This window comes from Artemia sp. Qi Xiang Cuo, chromosome 6 (assembly GCF_049724085.1).
Source record: "Artemia sp. Qi Xiang Cuo chromosome 6, ASM4972408v1, whole genome shotgun sequence".
NCBI classification, from domain to species: domain Eukaryota; kingdom Metazoa; phylum Arthropoda; class Branchiopoda; order Anostraca; family Artemiidae; genus Artemia; species Artemia sp. Qi Xiang Cuo.
Genome location: NC_142799.1, coordinates 74,818,976 through 74,841,029, shown reverse-complemented (window position 1 = coordinate 74,841,029; position 22,054 = coordinate 74,818,976). Strand labels below are relative to the sequence as shown.

At 34.4% G+C, this 22,054-nt stretch overlaps 1 protein-coding gene across 1 annotated transcript in view; it reads right to left on the bottom strand.

Moving 5' to 3' along the window:
- Positions 1-22,054, bottom strand: part of LOC148951591 (GATOR2 complex protein Wdr24-like) — a 122,740-nt gene that overhangs the window by 28,382 nt on the left and 72,304 nt on the right. The window contains exons 6-7 of the mRNA XM_089090373.1: positions 15,496-15,650; positions 3,116-3,311 (exon numbers count right to left, since the gene is read on the bottom strand). Of these exons, the coding sequence (XP_088946499.1) occupies positions 3,116-3,311; positions 15,496-15,650 (351 nt within the window). The remainder of the gene's footprint in view (positions 1-3,115; positions 3,312-15,495; positions 15,651-22,054) is intronic.

Genomic DNA, 22,054 nt, shown 5'->3' with positions numbered 1-22,054 from the left:
AGGATGAAAAGAATTGGATGAAAAGAAGTATCCAAATTAAAAGACAATATAAATGTGTTAAAGCATGCGAAGCATCTAAGCATTAAAGTATCGAAGCATCCGAATTAAAACGCAATCAAAATTATTAAAGCTTTTGGTACAACATGTTCATGCGAGCCATTCTTTATAAAATAAAATTAGATAAGCTAGCCACATAGGTCGGCTTCACAAACTCTTGCTTGCAAAAGTCGGCTTCGTCTCCTGTTGTCACCTTCGTCCATACGTTTGGATCTTCGGCACTGACAATCTTGTTATATTACGGCACACATTGTTCATTCAAGGGATGCTTAGGCCTTTGGCATTCACACGCTTGTCATTTGCAAACTCCTACTAGTCCTACTACTACTACGGCAAAGGATAAGGTTATAAGGATGAAACTTTCAGGAAATGTTGAGGGTGGTACTGAACGAAATCAAAACACACTATATATTAGCAGATTGTTAACAATGACTATCAGCAATATCTCATACACAGCTTATGGCACTAAGTTGAACCTTTCAGGGAATGTTGGGAGGGAAGTCGAACTAAACAAAAGGCACTTGTGCATACTACTTCTACTACTCCTATTAATACTACTACTGCTACTATTTACTACAACTACTACTTCTACTAATTCTATGGCTAAGGGTAGTATGGTAAAAAATTCAGGGAATGTTGAGGGGAATGTTGAACCAAATCAAAAACACTATATGCATGCAGAATGTTAAAAGGGCGTATTAACAACGTCTCAGGATCAGCTCAGAGTATTAAGTTTAAACTTTCAGAATAATTTGATTGGATGTTGAACTAACAAAAAGGCAAAATGTGCATACTACTACTTCTACTAATGCTAGTGCTAAAACTACTAGTAAGGCCAAGTTTCTAAGAGTTAAACTTTCGGGGAATATTGAGGGGGATTTTGAACTAAATCAAAACACAAAATGTGCAGGTCGTCAAAAGAGCATATCCGCAATATCTCAGGAACGGCTTAGGGTATTAAGTTAGAACTTTCAGGGCATGAAAGGGATCTTAAACTAAATCAAAAGACAATATTTGAATTAAAGGTTGTCAAGAGGGTTACGCCTAGGGATCTTAGGTTGGAAATTCTAGGGCAGATTTAGGGGGATGGTCGGTATACTTTGTCTATACTTAGGTTGTAAAATGACGGTGGTCAGAAGAACTTCAACCCTATAGAGGCCCAAAGATTATGCACATTTTCAATCAACTTGTTCAAATAATATTCCACGTGCCCATCCATTTAAAGCTCTACATTACAATTATTATCAAAATTTAACATCTTAATTCTTAATTCATAACGATAAAAACCAAAAATTTTTATGCAAATATTTTTTTTATCAACCAAAAAAAAAAGCTATGTCAATCAAAATATCAAATATTCAAAATCTTCAAAAAAATTTCAAAATCGCCTGTTGAATAACAGAACTAGTTCTAGTGGCTAGGCTAGCGGCATTAAGTTTCAAAATTCGGGGAGGGGGAAAATATACTTCAATGTCTAGAGGGAGGCAAATTTGCGGGTTTTTTTATTTTTCCATGATAATACCAAAAATGGGAATTTTCAAGATAAATATTCCAAAAAAGGGTGTTCTTCAAAATATAGGCAGGGTAAACAATGAAGGAAGGGCACATGCATCTCTGCCCTCCTTCAATTGACGCCACTGGAACTAGCAGGGAATTATAACATCATAGAATGGTATTTAAAGGTTCAGTTGAAAGTTTTTGATCATTTCAACGTGATCATTTATACATGCACCATTAATAGATACCATTTTACCAATTTACAGTGATGATTTTATTTTGTGTCAATCACATATTTAGCTAAAAAAAAACTTTGAAATCGTTAAATATACGACAATTCTAAATATGCAGATATTGACATGTTCAGTGTAAGCGAGAAGTCAAATTCTGCTCCATACCGACAACCCCCCCCCCTTCAGCCCATAAGTATCAGTGTAATTACTATGTCAATATCTATATATCTATATCAATGTCAATATCTATGTTAATGTCAATAAAAAATATCAATTAAAAACGAACAGAAATTAATTTAAAATTTTTTTTCGCAAAAGAGGTTTTTCAAAGAAAAGTAAAGAGCTATATTAAACCTAAGACGAACAGAAATGAAACCAAAGAGCACTTCAAGTGTCAAACGAACACAAATCACAATAATAAATAAGTGAGCCCGAAAACGATTGGAAATCACACTAAATAATTAATCATAAACTTGAAACGAACAAAAACTACAAAAGAAAAGGGTAGGGCTAACGCTCCCTATGCCTTATAAAGACCAGAAAATCATTTGCACTTTACTGAAAACGAAGTACATTTTCAATATTTTCTCTTTTATAACGTTACTAAATACAAATTTGCTGAGACTGTTAGGAATAAATATAAATATATATTAAACTGTCAATCTGCATTTCATTAAATCTGATCATTAATCTTGGTTAATATGATGATTTTCCTACTTTTCGTGTTGACATTATGACAAAAAATAAAATAAAAAAATCACAAATTATTTTCGACGTAATACCTTAAATTAGATATTTTTCGGACGTATCCCCATTTGAACATTAATTTGTTCGAAATAAAAATTGTTTTCAGTAAAGCACAAGTTTTGCGCTCTACTGCAAAATAGCATATTATTTAGTTAGTCATATTAAATACTAGCCTATTTTAACTAGAATAATAAATTATACATTTAGAAGTCTAATTGTATTTATTTAAACATAAAGTATCGTTCAATCGAATTTCAAAATATCATCTAACTTGTCGAATCTGTATATCAAAATATTGGTTGCGCTTACAGACCCGAAAACTCGAACCCCGCCAAACAAAATGTTAGAAATAGAGGTGATACTTTAGAATTTGGGTCATTTTTTGCACATTAATATTTCTTTTCTTATAGGCCAATTTAGCAGCATTTTGATAAGTATAGCGGCATCTCGGAAGCTTTTATTTTAGAATTCATAGTAAGTTCATTGGATAATGTCATTATAAGGAGCTATAACAATAATCTCTGGCCTTAGTGAATTAGTCTAAAGACAAAGATTTGAATGATGCAACAAAAATTACTAACCTGATATTGCCCAAGGGTTCTGGCCAAAGATGCGTTTTCTTCACATATTTCTAACAGAGGTTTTCCGTCTAGTATATAGTTCTTCGCTAATTTGGCAAATACATCAGAAGACAAACTCTTTGGAGTATATTGATTCATCACACTGACATTAGAGTTAACAAAATCGTCACTCGGTCGTCTTGACTTTTTGACAACACTGCAAAAACAAAAATATAATATTTTGATCCATCCTTAAAAATCCCAAGATCAACAAAAATACAATATAAGCACGCAAAAATATAAATAATTAAGAAAATTTAATCAAGAATAGCCAGAAAAACCAAACAGGGCACTGATTTTTTACAGTATCCACCAAACAGTATAAACCAAACAGTATTGTCAAATAAACCAAAACCGGAGGCATAACAAAACCGTCCCTCGGTTGTCTTGACTTTCTGACAATACTACAAACAGAAAAATATACATTATTGTAGATTTATCTAAGAGACCAAAGAGGAAAAAATAAAATTAGAAGCAAACAAAATTACACATAATAACAAAAAATTAAGATAATTAAATAAAGAAAACCAAGAACAACCAATCAACTGAGCCAAAGATTTGCAACCCAATTGGCAAAAATAGAAGTATAGCATATAAGCCACTTCTTTAACAAAACGGGACTATAAATTAGTTGAATATTAAGAAACTGTCAAATCCTAAACATATGTTTTTTTTTTGTTTTTTTTTTTCAGGACATTTTTGAATTTCCAGATAAAACATTCTATCAAAATATATAATATCCTAACCAAAAACTCAAAAAAACTTCCTTCACTACTTCATCATAGTCATTTTCGTTACGAGCTCTTTTTTCATTTCTCATTTCATCTTGCTTGCTTTTTTAGCCTATTTTCCATTTATTTTTTCAAACAAAAATAAGATAAATATAAATCTTTATATGACGGCGACTTTCAGAAATTAGCTTATAAATCAGTTTCTACCAGAAAAACAACTTGGCATTAAATTATACAGTCTTCCTTGTGGCTATCAAACATAATGATGTTTGTTATTATTCTGACAAACAGTCATCGAAAAAGAATTATCTCAATCCACGTTTAGCACTGTCCCCTTCACTCCCCTCTGCTTGTCAGAGCTCTACTTTCCTCAATTAACTGAAAGTTCAAATGAAACTTAAATATGTCAATGATAAAACATGTACTCTGTTTTTTTCACTAATACTCTTCTCGCTTCTTATTGACTTCTTATCTCTTCTCACTTCTTATCTTCCCAACTCTTCTTACTTATTGTTATTGTTGTTATCTTTTCTTTTCTTTATTGAGAACATTAAAACTGTCTTTATATCTAATTTTTTTTTACAAGTTGTATCTTTCGGTTGTTTCTTCAGCTGGTTATCAATTTTTTTTTTTATTATTTTTTCCTTTTTCTGTTTTTGAGTGTTAAAACGAAATTTGAACCGAGAAGGAAAAAAGAATTAAAAAGTATAATTTACTTCCAAGGGTTTATTTTTATGAAAAATAATCGCAAGCCAATCGCATCATTTCTTATTTATGGGGAGAATAATAGCCCCACCCTTTAAAATCAGGATATCTATTTTAACATGAAAATACTATTTCTGGAAACACAAATAATTCCACCTATTTAAAACTTGACAAGTTCTTTAAAACAAATATCAAGTCGGTAAAAAGAGCAAAACATTCTTTGTCGAAACACTTTTTAGAAGTAAACTGTCTTTTTTTCTGTGGTCACTCTATGGGACGGATCTATGGACCCGCTATCAAAGTCTTTGCATAATATCATGGATTATTTTTAATCAATTTAACCCTCGGAGTGTCCCACCTTCGACGTAAACAATAGAAGTATTAATTTATAGTAAACTACTGGCCTTTGTCTTTTTAATGTGCACAGGATTTTTTTTTTCTTTTTTTTTTAATTCCAGAAAATACGTGAGAGTATTTTCGCGATCTCCTTCCGCTTTTCCTGCAATGTTGCTAGCAAGGGTTTCTTAAGGCTTCTTTTAAGGTGTTTCTTTTATAATTAATAAAAAAAAAAAACTTTTTCCACAAAATAAGTTTTTCAAAGAAGTGTAAAGAACTCCATTAAACAAACAATGAGCAAAAATAAAATCAAATAATCTACCAAGCATGAAACTACCACAAATCAGCATCGACAAATAAATAAAACCCAAAACGAAGAGAAATTACAATAAATAACCGAGTCAAACTCAAAACGAGCAGAAATTAAAATAAGTTAGGCTCAAAAACCATATGCCTTCCCAAGACCAGAACGTAATTTGCACTTTACTGAAAAATATAAATGTTTTTGCTTTTATAACTTTAATAAATCAAATATATTAACATTTTGATTACTAAATATCAGTATATGTATTTTAAACTGACAATGCACATTCACTTGTATTTTTTCCAGTAAAGTGCAAATTATATTCTGGCCTTGGGAAGGCATAGGGGTTTTGAGCCCAACTTATGTTTATTTCTGCTCGTTTTGAGGCAAAATGGCTAGCTCAAAATTTTGATTGGATGTGTTTGGGGGAATGATGGGCGTGGGGGGGGGGGCTAGTTGCCCTCCAATCACTTTCAACTATTAAAAAGGGTACTAGAACTCTCGATTTCTTATTCAATGAGTTTATTTTGAAATTTCTACGACAACGCCTTCAATAAAAACCTTATATGCCCCCAGGGCATATCTTAAAACCCTTGCCATGAGGGTTGTGGGGGAGTGTCCTCCTCAAAAACACATTTTCAATCCGGAAATCAACTACGCTGAACAAAATGGCTATCTCGAAATATTGATTGGATGTGTTTGGGGAAATGATGGGCGTGGGGGGGCCTAGTTGCCCTCCAATCACTTTCGACTATTAAAAAGGGCCCTAGAACTCTCGATTTCTTATTCAATGAGCCCCTTTTGAAGTCTCTACGACGACTCCTTCCATATGAAGTGCCCTGCTCTAAAGTAAAAAAATAATATATGGTACTTTGTGCCAAAATTGTTCTTATATGCCCCCAGGGCATAACTTACAACCCTTGCCCCGAGGGCTGTGGGGGAGTCTCCTCCTCAAAAAGATATTTTCTATCCGGAAATAAACTACGCTAAACTAAATGACTATCTCAAAATTTTGATTGGATGTGTTTGGGAGGATGATGGGCGTGGGGGGGGGGGGCTAGTTGCCCTCCAATCACTTTCGACTATTCAAATGGGCAATAGTCACCCCAATTTCCAATCGAATGAGCCTTTTTCGAAGTTTCTCCGACAACTCCTTCGATACGAAGTGCCTGTCGAAGAAAGAAGAAGAAAAAAAAACACTTTGTGGCCACATCGTTTTTTACTTAGGCAGCGCTAGGGCGCTGCCTATGATTATGCACATGCAAAGGTTTATATAAGACACATATTTATTACCATCGAGTAAATAACTATAGCCTAATACTTGAAAAACAAAATTCTAAATGAAACAAAAGGTTTTTTATCAGTCTTCATAGAATCTTTAAGGAAACATAATTACTGCCACCATTTTTGTTAGATGTATGGTGAACGTTTTAGCTGCTGTTTTAGATAATTTCAGAGACCACACTGCCTTTCCATGACGATAAATAGAAGTTCAAATAGGGATAAAATTCTTTTAATAGACAGTTATGATGATAACATTCATAGAAATTCACAAAAATACCATATATTTTCGTCACATATGCAGTGACCGTCATCAGTAGTAAAACTAAACTAAAACAATTTAAAACAATAGTTTTTATACAAAATCAAATAAAACTACATATTGTTTAATTCTCTAATTCTTTTCAAAGCAAAGGCGGAAGCTAGCCTCCTCGACCTTCTTGGATCGGTTTATTAGCGTTCAATGATAAAACACTTGGACAGAGGTTCACCCAATGTAGTTGACTGCGGTCACTGCATATGTGACCGAAATATCTGGTATTTTTGTGAATATCTATCACTATTATCATCATCACTGTCTATTAAAAGGATTTTATCCCTATTTAAAGTTTTATTTATAGCTGCTGTTTTTTACATTATTCGAAATACGATATCTAACTGATTAAAATCTCAGATCAAGAATCTCCCACCCCCTGTGGGCAGGTAGATTAATAATAGACTGGTCTAAACTAGATCTAAACTAGAATCAAATACAATTTCCACTTTCCTCGGCATAAATTACTATCGAAACATTATTTCCGTTTATTAGTAATGGTCAGCGGTACATCCAAATAAGGCGAAAAAAGAGATAGATCCCTCCGAAAATTAGAATAATGAACAGTAACAAGCTTATCGTAAAGATTACACAATGCAAATACATTCGCTTTTATAAATCTATAAGCTTGACTCGTATCCCTTACTCCCACTGAAAATCCAGTTCACGTCCCAAATAATCTTATATGGTATCAAAAGCTTACAATAATTTACTACTTTTTCTACTAAGAATCCCATCTGATTTTATTCAGTATATCCTTCGGAATATCCCAACTTCTCAAACTAGACATCATATTAAATCCAAGCTCCCCTTCTACAAATTATGTCGACTTTCAAATACAAACACATAAATATGCTGTCGTTTTTATATTCCCAGTTGTATTGATTGGTATCTAAATCTTGCCAACAAGATAAAGCTATCTTCTGAAGTAAGTTATAAGATAGAAAGTTATAAAAATAAGAAAATATGGGAAGAAGGGTCTTATCCACAATTACTGCTCAAAGTAAGTCTTTTTCACTTCCAGAGATGGGGGGGGGTTCCTATTAATTAAAAGTGCTGATAAATCCAAGATGATTATCAAAATTTCATTAATTCTATAATTTACGACTTTTTTCACCCGTTGACCTAGTAAAGAGCTATCCTCCTCCTATGTATTATCTTTATCCGTGGCCAATTCGTATGGAAGGAGAGACCGTGATAACTTGGGAGCGGACTCATTCTATCGGAAGCGGAAAAATCGAGTGATCTTTTAAGGATCTTTTAAGGGTTATCCGGAACCACTCCCGTACTCATTTTTGGTCCGGGACCCTCTTTGTTTCACATCAAATTTTGCAATTAACGTTTTTGTTCATAATATTCGAAATGTCAAATACGCACCCTACACAGTCGACACGATAATAGTTGAGTAGGAACGTAAATCGAAAAACACTATGTGTATCCAGGTTATTAAAACATCATATAAGAAATATCTCAAGAAGAGTGTTAATGTAACATTTTTATGAGGCGTTGCGACACAAGATAAATCAACATACAATATATATACTCAGGTTATCAAAACAGCGCGACAACACTATCAATGGAACAGCTTGAGACAAAGAGCTGAAACTATCACTGTTGCAAAAATTTTGTCTTTATTTACCTAAAAGTGTTTGAATTATAAGCCCTTATGGGACTTAAGTAGCGAGGTAAATCAAAAGACAACATATCAGTCTTAAACTTGCATTATAAGTGTCAACATCAGTATTGGATATTATCGAAGAAGTTTTCTGGAATTGTGCGTTTTGTTCCAGAGGAGATTGAAGCGGCAGATGTAGCTAATCTGATCCCAACATGTGAAAAAGCTGAACAGATAGGTAAGTCCCGGACATTCAGACTTTATTTCCCGTCAAAAGACGCTTTGGAAGCAAGCGGGAAAGATCCCTCAAAGAACGGTTTTGAACGTTTACGTGTTGATGAATTTCACTTCTTACCACGCCGTTGCTACAAATGCCACCTTATAGGCCATATAGCGGCCAATTGTCCTAATGCCGAGATATGTTCTAAGTTAGCAAGTAATGACCATAAAAGTACTAAGGAGTAGTCGTGCATGCAGAAAAAACGATGTGTTGTATGCAAAGTTTCAGGTCACTCGTGCTATTCAGTATCATGCCCAGAAAATCGGAAATCAATTTCAGAGCAGAACAGCTCCGACTCCTTGGAATGACCACTGAAAGACTTCTCTCCGTTATGTCATGGAATATTAATGGTGAGGTTCTTGATAAACTACCAGCTTTGGAGAAACTATGTAAATCTTACAGCGTGATTAGTTTACAGGAGCACTTTTTGACAGATATGAACTCTCAGCTTTTGTGCCTTTCTTCTAGTGTAACAGTACATTTATCCCCAGCTAACAGACTTGATGCAAAAGGAAAACCAAGCGGTGGTCTAGCCGTCTTGACAACTTGCCAATTAGGACTGCTTGAAATGTGTGATTACAATCTTGACATAACAGTTGATGATCTTATTGTAGTTAATCTCTATCGTCCCTCAAATTACAGAGATGTAACTTCTGAAAGAAAACTTGCTATTGCTTGCAGAAAAGTAGCCAAATTGTTAAAAAAGAGCAAAAAGATGAATAAAAAGTGTATGCTTATTGGAGACTTTAATTGTGACTTACTCCAGAATTCAAGTGTAAGAACTGAAACTTTTCTTTCTATTTTGCCGACCGGCTACACGGTCATTCCAAAAAACAAAAATTATGCGTTTTTCTGCTTTTCTGGAAGTACGTCTAACCTTGACCATGCGGTATTTCTCCATCCTCCCAATTCAGATCTAATGGTTGAAATCCGTCTGGAAGATGAATATAGTGATAATATCACTATATAATATCACCACTGTCCCTCTCAATTCCCAGAAGTGGTATTCATTCTTCTGAACTTGGTAAAAGTAAGCCAAAATTTTTTCATCTTAAATGTTGGGATAAGATTGATAAGGATATCTTCCAAGCGGAGTGCGACCGCATATTAGATAAAATCTGAGTTCCGTTTCGCTCTTTCAGTGGCAGACTAGGATGGACCAGTCAGCGATACCGATTGAGATGAATTTGTATTGTGCACCGATTGCCCATTCTCTAGAAATAGCTAAGATGGACGCTGTCCCTATGAGAAAATGTAGACCTGGCATCGAGAAATTTGGATGGTCTAGAGACGAAAACCTTAAGGCCGCATATCAATCCTCGAAGTTCTGGCTACGTTTGTGGAATGAGTGTGAAAAACCTAGAAATGGAATTGTTAATACCTTGCGGCTACTTACAAAGCGGCGTTTTCAGAAGGAGCTCAAATCTCACCGAGTTGCTCAAATCGATATCGAGTTGCTGAAGTTACCGAATCGATATCAAAGGACCCAAATAAGTTATGGAAGACTCGTTCGGCTAATAATAAAACTAGGGAAAATATAGCTACTACTATCAGTGAGATACAATGGTATTCGTATTTTATGAATCAGTTTGCTGAACCTGATGCTAAAAAATGTGAGAAATTTGAAAGTGAAATAAACGATCGACTGTTTAATCCCGGACCGGGTGCGTTTGTAGTTACTACCAAAGACTTGAGTGAAGTTATACGAAAGCTTATAAAGAAAAAATCAATGGGTTGTGATGGTATAAGTGCCCTTCATTTTCAAAATGCGTCTGATAAGCTGATTTGTCATCTTTCGTTGCTTTACCAAATGGTTTTTTGCAGTGGTGTAGTCCCGGATTCTTTTTGTTTAGGTCTTATTTCACCGATCCTAAAAAAGGGAAGGATCCATATGAGTGTTCATCGTAACGACCCATAACTGTTTCAAGTGCATTTTCTAAGATTTTTGAATCGCTTATAATTAATAGTCTACATTCTACTTGCTATACGCCTCCTTATCCGTTCGGAGTCCAGCCTAAGCTTGGATGTTTCCATGCTCTAAAATGTTTGTGATTGATGCAGCTGAGTCCGGTGGGACCCTAGCTCCCTAGCTCCCTAGCTCCCTAGAATAGGACCCTAGCTCTTGGAACGTATGATGTTAGTAAAGCGTTTGACTCGCTATTGCATCCCCAAGCAACGAATGAGCCTCTGCACCGTGGAGTATCGCCAGATTTAGTTAGACCTATCCTTTACATATACCGCCATATCAAAGCTAAAATACGTATTCCTGGAAATGATTTATTGACCAAAGAATACCAATTCGCATTGGGGTTAAACAGGGTGCGATTACTTCACCCACAATATATACTAATGCAACGTTGCCAGCTCAGTGCCAACTCTCTTCGTGTTGTATTTATAAAGGGGTGGATTTATCAATGCTTTGTTACGCAGATGATGTCCTTAATGTTAGTAGGACCACTAGCGGGTTAGAAAAATGTTTCCGAGAAATTTCTGAAAATTACCGTGAAATTGGGCTTTCCTTAAACGCAGCAAAATGTGAAATTTTGATTTTCAATGAGTTAGGTGTGACTAGAGTTGAAGATGCATCTATAGATTTGAATTGTATTGGAGATAAGTTGACATATCTTGGTCTCCCAATTGGTAAGAATCTTAAAAAAAACTAAGCAACTAATGTTGGAAAATATGGAGAGTAAAATCTGTCGTTCATATGGTGCGATTGTAAGTTCCCAATTCCGTTTGAATAGAGCCCTTCTCGCAAGGATTTATAATAGTGTAGCCCTGCGACATATTCTTTATTTAGTGCCGTTTTACCGAATATTTAGTGAATTTTATCGTCTTAGAATGAAGCGTGCGTTTTTTAGATATGCTAAGTTTCTACTGCGAGTCCCCCCGTGGACCCGTAAATCGAACCTTATAAGAAAATATAGCCTATCGGATCCATGTGTCAAGCTATGTGAGCTTAATGCTCATATGTGCAGCAAGGAAACTGGCCATGAATGGCAAAATGTCATTTTTTTATGTTTATTGTTATTTTTTTATTGTTTTTTATTTTCTTGTTGTTCGTTTTATTTTTGTTGTTCGTTTTCTTTGTGTTTAATTTTGTGTTTCTTTGATTGTTTGATTTTGTTCGTTTTCTTTGTTTTGAATGTACTCCATCTTTCTTTTTTCTTTTGTATGATGGGTCATAAATAAATACAATACAATACAATATGTATCCAGTTCCCAAGATGAAGTACCTCAATTTGCACTATTAGCCCCTGTGGATCTTACACATTGTAAATACATGCACAGCGAAGTCACCAGGTTAATTGAACGACAGTATGTAAACCTGATTATTAAAATAACATCTATAATATGTTGGAAATGACTTGGGGATTGAACTGAAACTTTCAGGAAGTTTTAGGAAGTCATAAGGGACACCCTTGAAATACAGTTCTGTTTTGCCCAAAAAACGGCCAAATTTTTCCAACAGGCCAGGACTCGTAGTAGCATTGTTCAGTCCAGACCAAAAATAATAAATGATCTTCGAATATTATTTATCATCCCAGATCAGAAAACTACAATACTTGTAACGCTTAAAAACGAAGCCAACCATTTTGTGTCTTCATTTGGCTTGAAAATTAAAACTAGTTTTTACCACCTGATTTTTGCCATCAGTTCTTCTGGAACTGATGGAGCTAATGAAACTGAAAAACAGTTTTTTTTGTCCAAAAACCGGCAAAATTTTTCCGACAGGCCAGGACTCGTAGTAGCATTGTTCAGTCCAGACCAAAAATAATAAATGATCTTCGAGTATTATTTATCATCCCAGATCAGAAAACTACAATACTTGTAACGCTTAAAAACGGGGCCATTAATTTTGTGTCTTCAATTGGCTAGAAAATTAAAACTAGTTTTTACCACCCGATTTTTGCCATCACTTCTTCTGGAATCGATGGAACTGATGAAACTGAAAAACAGTTTTGTTTTGTCCAAAAACCGGCAAAAATTTTCCGGCAGGCCAGAACTCGTAGTAGCATTGTTCAGCCCAGACCAAAAATAATAAATGATCTCTGAATATTAATTATCATCCCAGATAAAAAAAAACTACAATACTTGTAACGCTTGGAAACGGGGCCATTGATTTTTTTTTCATCGATTTGCTTGAAAACCAAAACTAGTTTTTACCACCCAGTTTTTGTCATCAGCTCTTGCCAACTAGTTTTTGTCATCAGTTCATGACACCCAAAAACAGGCCCAAAATTAGTTTTGTTTCTGATCGGTTACGAACTTCAAAAGCGTGCAGACAGGCTCTGGTAGATTTTAACGAAGGAAACACACTTTGAAGTTTGGTTATACCGATATATGACACCTAAAACTAAGCTAAATAATTTTGTTTTCTCCGGCATGCCCGTACATAAACCTAAGAGGCTTGTACACTGGACCTAGAGAGGTTATTCTAGCAAGTGAAGACAAAAATAAGTTAAAACATGACTTTACCAATCTATTATGCAAGAACATGAAAAAAAAAAATACTGAATGGCTTGAAACTTACAGTGTATTTAGACAGGAAGAAGCAACCTCAATGAAAATAAAAAAAAAGTTAGAAAAAAAATCTTTGTATTGATTCGTGAAGATTAAAATAGGCTGAAGACTAAAAGTCTGTTTTATTTTTAATCTGCTCGAGACCTACTGAGCATGTGTGTTGTGCGAAAGCCTGGGGAGCCTGGGAGAAGATGACATTTGAAAAAAATCAGGTTGTATTGATTCGTGCCCCCAAAACGGGCTGAACATATTTTTTTCTCCAATTGGCTTCAAAACCACAGGGTAAGTAGAATAGAGTAAGGGGATATCAATGAAGATAAAAGATTTGGGAAGAAAATGTTGGCTGTTCGATCCGTAAGAAAAACAAAATCATTTTTTGTTTTTGCTGATCCCCATGGAAATTAATGGGGTATGTAGAATTTTCATCGTGTAAAATTTACCCCGAAAACTTTCCTTCCCGTGGAAAATTCTACCAGAAAAAACTCCACTCCAGCAAATTCCTCCCCCCCCACCCTTTAAAAATTAAATAAAATCCGAATACGTGTTTCCCAATAATAAATACTATAATAACGTAATCAAAGGGTAAAATACACATCTTTAAGTCCTTTCCCTGGGGGTTGTAAAGGGCCATGTCTTACTCAGAGGGATAGTTATTGGATCTTTCAATTATGTTGAAACAAATGGCTATCTAGAAATTTTGATCGGATATCTTTGGAAAAAAACAGACGCGTGGAAGGGGCTAGTTGCCCTCCAAATATTTTGGTCACTTAGTACGGGCACTAGAACTTTTAACTTTCGTTTAAACGAGCCCTTTACCGATCTTTTAGGGCGATAGGTCCTACAAAAACGGCAGAACAACAAAACAATAAACACGTACCAAAAACTTTCTTCAGTTAAAAATACAAAACTACACGTTTTTGTATATAGAAGCCTGAAATCTCTAACGTAATGCTCTCTGATATGCTGAATCTGGTGGTAAGATCTTCATAAAGATTGCTTGACTTTTTGGGGGTACTTCCCTCCTTTTACAAAAATCAGCCAAATTTTCTCAAGCTCGTAGCATTTGATGGGTAAGATTACACTTGATGAATTTTGTATATTTTGAATCAACGTAAATGTTTTCTAACTGTTACCCAAATTAATTTTGTTAAAGGTTCGGTTACTATCTGGCGGAGTCGCTCCTTATTTACAGATCATTACTACGAACTGCTTAATTTCTGTTCATTTGAAGGGTAACTTCATTCTGATTTCTTTTTTTTTTCTAATGTCTGTCCCTTTTAGGTTTCGTCTATTCAGTACATAGTATTACCTTTTATTTTCAAGTCTAATATATTTAGTCACTCTAATTCCTTTTAATTTAAGAGTTCATTTATTCACTCAATGTAATTTATGTTCGTTTTAGCTCTGACTTATCATATCAAATTATTTCTGCTCGTTTAAGATTTGATTACTTTTCTCCGGACATTTTTAGAAAAATATTTTTAGAGTTAATACGGAGATAAGCAGGACTGTGTCTAATATACTTTTCAAACCCCTACTCCCTAGGAAAGGAGAAATCCAACTACCAAAATTCTGTTTATAGTCAATATATGATCAAAGATAAAATATTTATATTATCTATTTATATCTCGGGGACGGGCTATGTTTTTCAACGAAACACAAACCTGTTAAATGTATCTTTAAGAAACCAAAACGATACAACGTAAACAGAGTGCACACATTTCTGTATGAGGAGAAAATGGAGGTGTATATCTAAAACAGACTAATGCTACTTTATGCCCAAACGTATAGATTGATGCATTTTGACGTATCTTTCTCAAAATTATGTACAAAGGCAGGGGGGTTCACTTCGTATGAGGAGGAGATGGAGGTGTATATCTAAAATACACTAATGCTACTTTACACTCAAACGTATAGATTGATGCATTCTGATGTATTTTTTTCAAAATTATGTATGAAGGCAGGGGGTTCACTGCGTATGAGGAGGAGATGGAGGTGTATATCTAAAATACACTAATGCTACTTTACGCCCAAATGTATAGACTGATGCATTTTGACGTATTTTTCTCAAAATTATGTATGAAGGCGGGAAGGTTAACGGGACCTCCTCCGTGGCGGCATTTTCACGTCCTCTTTGAGCAGAGCGTCGATAATGTTGCTTCTTCGGATTATTTGTCGCATACAAATTTGAAAATTTCACACGAAAACAAAAATATCAACCACCAAATGCTTATTTGCAAGTTAAAATCTACCTAGAAAAGGTGAAGGGGTTCCTGAATCCTTTAGAAGAGTGAATTTTTGTTGCCAAAATAATACCTCCTCGTGGCGTTATAGATGCAACAGCTGAAGCTGCAAGTTCCACTGGTCGCGTTGCATCTTTGAATGCATGATTATACAATGTGCAGTCCTGCAAAACAAACACTTGAAGGGTGATACCAAATATTATAATGTTATTATGAATTCATATTAATTTATTATTATTCATAATTGTGGATAATAAGAAGAGAAAATCCCTATCATTCAGTGCTAACAAAAACCACTAGCAATCTATTGTTTTTTTTTCTAAACTACAACATTTATATTGTATTATTTAATAATGCTGACATTTCGTTAATAACAACAATTCTTGCTATAAAAAACACATACCAAGCCCCAAGACTGAACTAATAAGTCCTACTAAATAATTAAAAATCCTTACAATTAAGTTTATTTTAACTAAGGTTTATGATGATCTAAACTTGCTTAGAAAACAGGAAGAATGTTCCTTTCTTCAACGATTTCCAACCATTTAAACCCAAATTTCAGCTATCAAACGATATGTAAATATTTTTCTCGCGCTGAAAAATCAAAGCCACAGTACTGCAGAAAATAACATAAAAACTTGCACGTGGAACATAACACTTAAGTGTTCTTATTTTACGTTTCAATATACACAAATTTGATGCCCATTTTTTACTCTAAGCAAAAATGAAAATGAGCACCAGCTTGAATTACAATATTGAAATGCAAATGTTTAAGAAAAGTTGGTTTGATTAAATAACAAACACAGTTAGTAAAAGAATAATATTTATATCTGTTTTCACTCCGTCCCTAGTTAGTAAAACAACAGTGGAAGTTAGTAAAATTACAAGTTAGCAGATGAATATTCTTCACACGTGTTTTCACTCCGTATCTATGTATTAAAACAGCAGATAAAGTTAGTAAGAGAACATTATTCATGTGTATCTTCACTATGCATCTAGTGAGTAAAAGAATAGCTAAAGTTAGTAAAGGAATACTATTTAAATTTGATTTTTTTCCATCCCTAGTTAGTAAAACGACAGTTGAAGTTAATAAAAGTTAAAGTTAGCAAAAGAATAATATTCACACGTGCTTTCAGCCCGTATCTATTTAGTAAAACAGTAGATAAAGTTAGTAAAAGAACATTATTCAGATGTGTTTTCACTCTATACCTAGTTAGTAAAAGAATAGTTAAGTTAGTAAAGGAATATTGTTTATATGTGTTTTCACTCCATCTCTAGTTAGTAAAAGAACTGTGAAAGTTAATAAAAGTTCAAGTTAGTAAAAGAATATTCTTTACATGTGTTTTCACTCCGTATTTATTTAGTAAAACAGCAGATAAAGTTAGTAAAAGAACATTATTCAGATGTGTTTTCACTCTGTACCTAGTTAGTAAAAGAATAGCTAAGTTAGTAAAGGAATATTGTTTATATGTGTTTTCACTCCATCCCTAGTTAGTAAAAGAACAGTGAAAGTTAATAAAAGTTAAAGTTAGTAAAAGAATATTCTTTACATGTGTTTTCACTCCGTACTTATTTAGTAAAACAGTAGATAAAGTTAGTAAAAGAACATTATTCAGATGTGTTTTCACTATGTACCTAGTTAGTAAAAGAATAGTTAAAGTTAGTAAAAGAATATTAATTACATTTGTTTTCACTCCATCCCTAGTTAGTAAAAGAACAGTGAAAGTTAATAAAAGTTAAAGTTAGTAAAAGAATAATATTTACATCTGTTTTCACTCCGTACCTAGTTATTAAAACAATAGTTAAAGTTAGTAAAAGTTAAAGTTAGTAAAAGAATATTCTTTAAATGTGTTTTCACTCCGTACCTATTTAGTAAAACAGTAGATAAAGTTAGTAAAAGTGCACCGTGAGTAATATGTGATATAGTTAAAATACAAAAAGATAAAATTCCTTCTTTCTAAAGATAATTCCGACATAAAATAGGCTTCCCCTAATTAAGTTCAAATCCCGTTTCCAAGAGTCGCAATTCTTAATCAGCAAAAAAGAGAAACTGCGTTTTGACCTCAGCCAAACAACAATACTATTTGGTTTTGAATTTCACTAAAATAATTGGTAATAAAAAAATGATATATACAAAGTTTCACAGGAACCTTAATTTATGACGTTTAATCATTAGAAATATTTAATAAAAATTATTGGATGGTCAGTGAGCATATTGAAGTGAGTTTGCAAACATAATTACAAGGTAGCGGTCCCCGCCACAGGACTTGGGCCAATTGTGAAAAAGCTAGTAGAGTGCAGAAGCGATATTTGTGTGATATAGTGAAGAAAAGTGTTTTTTTGCGTCAATTATGTTTTGTTAATTCTTTCATAGTCAATTATGGATTATCTCTATTGCCATCAACATTATCTCTGAGAGCCAATTTTATCCTTGCCTTTGTCGTTGTCAGTTGAAGGGAAGCACTGTTGTATACCTAAATGTAAGTCTCAATAAAACTATTGCTTTTCTGAAAAAAAATAATAATTAGGCCTATAATGGCTAAGCTATTACAGGAAAACCTTTTAAAATATCTCAGAGGAGATACTAGACGCCCCAAGAATAGGTTAAGTGAAAAAAGAATTATTTTGAGCTAATTCTAAAGCAAAAATATCAGAAGAATTAAGAGAACTATTAATGGCGCAAAAGTTGGTCGTGAAGAATGTAGAAATAGCAATATTTATTCCGCAACACGATGGACAAACAGATATCAACGAATTTAATATCCAATTGGACCAGTTTGTAGAATTAACAAAAACAGAGCTAGAAACGTTAGTCGGCATGCTCCTATTAAGATTAAAGGGCAGGCTTTAACCTTCCTAAAGCAAATTGAAGATACTATAGGTGATGACGCCAGCTTGCTAATAAATACGGTAGAAAAATTGTTAACGGCATTTAAAGAGAGATTTATCGAAACCAGTCCCACAAATAAATTAAAGCACAGAATGGTATACTTTGACCATTTACACAATGTAAGACAATATCTTGATAGAGTTCGGATTTCAGCAGAAGCGAAATACGGAAAAGGTTCAGGAGAACTGTATGAAAGTCATACTAAATAACTTTTTGCAAGGGCTACCCCCAAAACTATATAGAATGGTAATATCCAAAAATATTCAGACGTTAGATCTTGCAGTTCAGGAGGTAGGGCGATTGATCGAAGTCGACATGATGGTCGCAAATCACAGTAAAGCAAAAATAAATAGCCTAGGCGAATCAAACGCAAGCCTGACCTTCAAGGGCGACCAGGCGTCTCCCAATTTCTTTTCAAGGGATAAATCCCCAGTGCCACAAAGAAATAGAACGCAAGAACCCTCTAGGCAGAAAACAGTACGTTTTCAGCCCGTAAAACAAATTAGTTATGAAAATAACCCGACAATAATAAGATGCTTTAATTGTAATCGACCTGGGCCTATCGCGAGAGAGTGCCGTTATGTCCCCAATCGCACACCAAGGATCACAGTCGGTAAAACGCAAAATTACGGCAACCATTTGTTCGGCAGAACAAATTTTAGCGCCAGTGGTGCACTAGGCTATAGCCAGGGAATCAGTACCTTACGACGCATACCAAGCAAATTTGTACAAAATTCCCCCCAATAGACAAATTAATTACCGATTTGAAAACCCAAATACTCGCCAAAGCCAATATACTGTGAGAATGGTATATGGAAATTCCGAAAATTTGCCGACATGAAATAGAAAATTTTTCAGGCCAAACGGTATTGGCTGTCAACGTCAGCAAGCGGTCCTGACGCAAGAAATCCAAATTACCGTAATAATACATGGCGAAGACAGACAAATATAAATCAATTAGATATGCCTATAGAATCTTGCATGTCTAAATCTCTGTTGCAGAAACCAACGTATTAAATAATCCCACTGGGAAAGGCGTCAGCCCTTCAAAAGAATACAATTGACACAGAGGCTACCTAAAATGTTAAATAGGTCGAAACCGATAGTAGTACTGTCTTGTGGTGATAGTAATAATAAGTTACATATATTTAATGATTTTGTGTGGCAAATATTTACTTTAAGGCTTTAATTGACTCTGGAGCTACCGCGAACATTATAAACTCATGTGTATTTGATATGTTGCCTCCGCATATTAGGCAACAAAGAACATTTAATAATCCCAATTTAACTAGCGTGACAGGGCATCAATTGAATGCAAAAGGTTCAATTCGCCTAGCAGTAAAAAGGAATAATAGAATTTTTCCGACAAATTTTATAATAAGCAAAAACTTTCCGTATGAAGCCATTCTCGGCGCAAATTTTTTAAGGTCTAATAGAGTACTATTAGACGTAGCAAACGAAAGGCTTGTCTACCCGCCTAAGGTAGGAGAAGGAATTTCTACCTTAAGAAACTGTAACAGAGGTTACGAAGAGAACATAACAGTAAATAAAATTTCTGGCGGTACAATGTCGCAATCTTTTGAACCTCATTTCTCGCAAGGAGGACATGGCATAATAAGAAATTTGTTCAATTATTCTGAGAGATAATTGCAGAAATGAATTAAATTTAAATAATAAGTGTATTGAATCTGCAAAAATAAAAATAGGAGATATGCGACAATATGGGTCAAACGAAATCAAGAAAATAGCGGAATTATGGAAAAACATAGTAAAACCCAATGTGACGCCGCAAGATTCCGCAATGACGCAGCATAGCGCCAGTATGAATCTAATAGACAATAATAGTGAAGATAAATTGTACGGGTTCGCGATACGGAAAAGAAAGATCCCTCCCAAAACGATGCAAAGAATTCAAATATCACAGATAGTGGAACCAGTACACAGTAAATAAGAAATATGTCTTGCAACCCCATTAAATGAAATTCCCGGAAATATGATATATGAGGATCATATTATATCTTACAATAAAGAAGAAGGATCTATTTGGGTAACTAATAACCACGAAAATGATACAATTACAATAAAAAAGGGGATGTGTTTAGTGCAAATCCAAGTTATTTTGCAGAACGATTTAGATAGATGGGAAATTCCAAAAGAAACCTAGTCAATAGCATTAAAATCTCAATTATCAAATACCCTCTAAATAAATCGCAGTTCTTAAACAAATTTAATATTGATCATATTACGAACTTAGAACTTAAGAAAAAATTACGCGAATTATTATGGAATTTTAAAGATGTATTTTCCACATCCGAAGATGACATCGGACTGATACCATTTTATGAACATTCAATTTTAACGACTGGTAATCCTGTAGCGAAACAGCCATATCGTGTGCCATTTAAGCACAAAGAATGGTTAAAAAATAAAATTCATGAATTAGAAAAAAATGAAATTATACGCCCCAGTATAAGTCCGTATTCTGCACCAGTCGTCTTGGTACCAAAGAAGAATGGTGGTCAAAGACTTGTAGTAAGATTAGTGTATCTATTTAATGTTGTCTTGTAGGGTAACATTCACCCTAAAATACACCTAATCGTATTGATTATTATGTATTAAGACTACTTGATTTTAAAGAACGTGTGATTCTGCCTCGTTATATTTTATTACAGGAAGTGGATTGACATAGTGGAAATCAATCATTACAATGCGTAGTCCAGTGCAGATACAACCTAGTAGCATCTATTTTCATCAAACCTCAACCAACGAAGAGTACTCACCATAGACTCCAGGCAATTTACGTCCCAGCTTCGTTTACGAAAATTATAGTTACCTTTGATCGTTGTTTCCTCGACCACGAACCATATTGCGTATCAGGTAACACTATATTTGAATGTCAGTATCCAGTGCATTATCGAACTATATAATCACATAAATCCTGAGAACCCCGACGACCAGTACAGATATAAGTACATAAATATCACCCTTGATAATCATTATGGACCCATGTACCATATGACTGAATAGTCATGATGTTTGATGAACCCAAAAATTATTTATGTGTCACAGATTCACGCATCGAATCCCTTTCGACCATTTCTAGGAATCCATCCTATCACCTCTATCAAATGCGAAAAGTTAATATCTGTTATCCCATAAATGTTAAGAGATAATTTCTGAAAAATGGACCTGAAAACCAACCATCGAATTACAGAAACCAAAATTAACCCCAGTGACTAACCCCTCAGTGACAATATACCCCTCCGACAAGTTAAAGACAATATGTTGTAGGAGTCACTAAACTTTGATGTCGACCCATTCCAAATCCAAACATCAATTCCCCTGTGATTAACCAAGGAATCACCGCAAAAGTTACTAGACGCAAGCCAGGCACGAGCCATTTTATAAGAGAACTGTAATCTCTAAGTGCACAAACGAACAATTTTATACGAGAAGTACATTCTCTATGTACTTTAAAATATCCCAAGAACGATATGCTGAGAAGAAAGTGAATGCAGTCCCAGTGTTCAACCCCTTAATGATAAGAAAGTGTCTGTCAGTGTCTGTTCTGTTTTTGTACAGTAAACTTCGAAAGGTTAGATTTTCGTTTTTTGTTTAGCACTGAGGACGACTTGGCGGAGGTCCTTGTTGAAATATTTGCTTATATTTTGTCATCTT